This window comes from Augochlora pura, unplaced genomic scaffold (genome assembly GCF_028453695.1).
Source record: "Augochlora pura isolate Apur16 unplaced genomic scaffold, APUR_v2.2.1 APUR_unplaced_8523, whole genome shotgun sequence".
In the NCBI taxonomy this organism is placed as follows: domain Eukaryota; kingdom Metazoa; phylum Arthropoda; class Insecta; order Hymenoptera; family Halictidae; genus Augochlora; species Augochlora pura.
This window is the reverse complement of record NW_027589313.1, coordinates 1-1,038: the sequence shown is the minus strand read 5'-3', so window position 1 is coordinate 1,038 and position 1,038 is coordinate 1. Positions and strand designations below refer to the sequence as shown.

At 49.9% G+C, this 1,038-nt stretch overlaps 1 protein-coding gene across 1 annotated transcript; it reads right to left on the bottom strand.

Annotated features, from left to right (window-relative positions):
* Window positions 1-56: 56 nt before the first annotated feature.
* LOC144478129 (uncharacterized) lies at window positions 57-1,004 on the bottom strand. The gene has a single exon (XM_078195847.1). It carries the CDS (start codon window positions 1,002-1,004, stop codon window positions 57-59), a length of 948 nt encoding a protein of 315 aa, XP_078051973.1.
* Window positions 1,005-1,038: the final 34 nt, after the last annotated feature.

Here is a 1,038-nt window from a genome sequence, read left to right as displayed (position 1 = left end):
TCGGAAATTAAAGTTTTGTGTCGTAACGGTCGCGTATCTGTTGTCGGTGGTTTTAGTCATTCTGGCCTGTCGCGATCGGTGTACGTAGATGCTGTGTCGCGGTGTAGTTTGGTGTGATGTCTACCGTTGCAGACGCGGCACCGGTCAGCGTAGCATTGATCCGGCAAATGACCCGGTCTCAAGCAATTTTTGCACCATTTGAGTTTGTTCGCGACTGACTCTCGTTCGGTCATGGTCATGCTTAGAAACCTTGGACATACGTATGCTGGATGGGTTCCCGAATCGCAAACCTTGCAATTTTCTGTCGCGTTAGTTACAAAAATCCGCCGTTGAAATAGTCTTGGCGAGGTCGGTGGGCTCCGTCGCGTCTTTTTGGTCCAACGGCTGGTGTCCGCTTGCACGTTCGTTTGCGTTCTGTTCGGCTTTGAAGTTGTCGCGGTTGATTCGGTCGATTCGCAACGATGCGACACGTTTCGAAGATGTTTGAACACATCTTCGATCTCCGGCATGCGAGTGTCGACGAGTGTGATTTCCCACGATTTTCGGGTCTCGGGATGCATCTTCGAAATTGCTATGTTTGTTAATAAATCGTTCGCGATGTTCTCCCACGACCGCCCAAGAGCTCGCAATGATCTGATGTGCGATTGCATATGATTTACGAGATCGCGGGTTGAATCGGAGGAATCGTCTGGCATCGCGGACGTGTCTATTAACAGTGAGCTGTGTCTCAGAACAAGAGCGCGAGTGTTGTCGTAATCCTCCAGTAGCTGATTCCACGCGACCTTGTAATCGTCCTCGCTAATGGTCAACGATTCGATCGCGGATGCTGCCTTTCCGGTCAGGGATAATCGTAAATAAGACAGCTTCTGGATGTCCGAAAGATTTGGGTGCGCGTGAATTATGTGTTTGAACGCGTCCTTGAAGGTGGTCCACTTTTCAAGCTTACCATCGAACTTCGGCAAATCTATTTTGGGTAGGTGGACGCCGATTGTTATCCCAGACATGGTTGTTGTGGGAGAATCGGTGGTGGCTCGATTA

What these genes read in the sequence shown, in the direction of transcription:
- LOC144478129 (XM_078195847.1), bottom strand. Translation starts at nt 1,004, where the DNA reads ATGTCTGGGATAACAATCGGCGTCCACCTACCCAAAATAGATTTGCCG.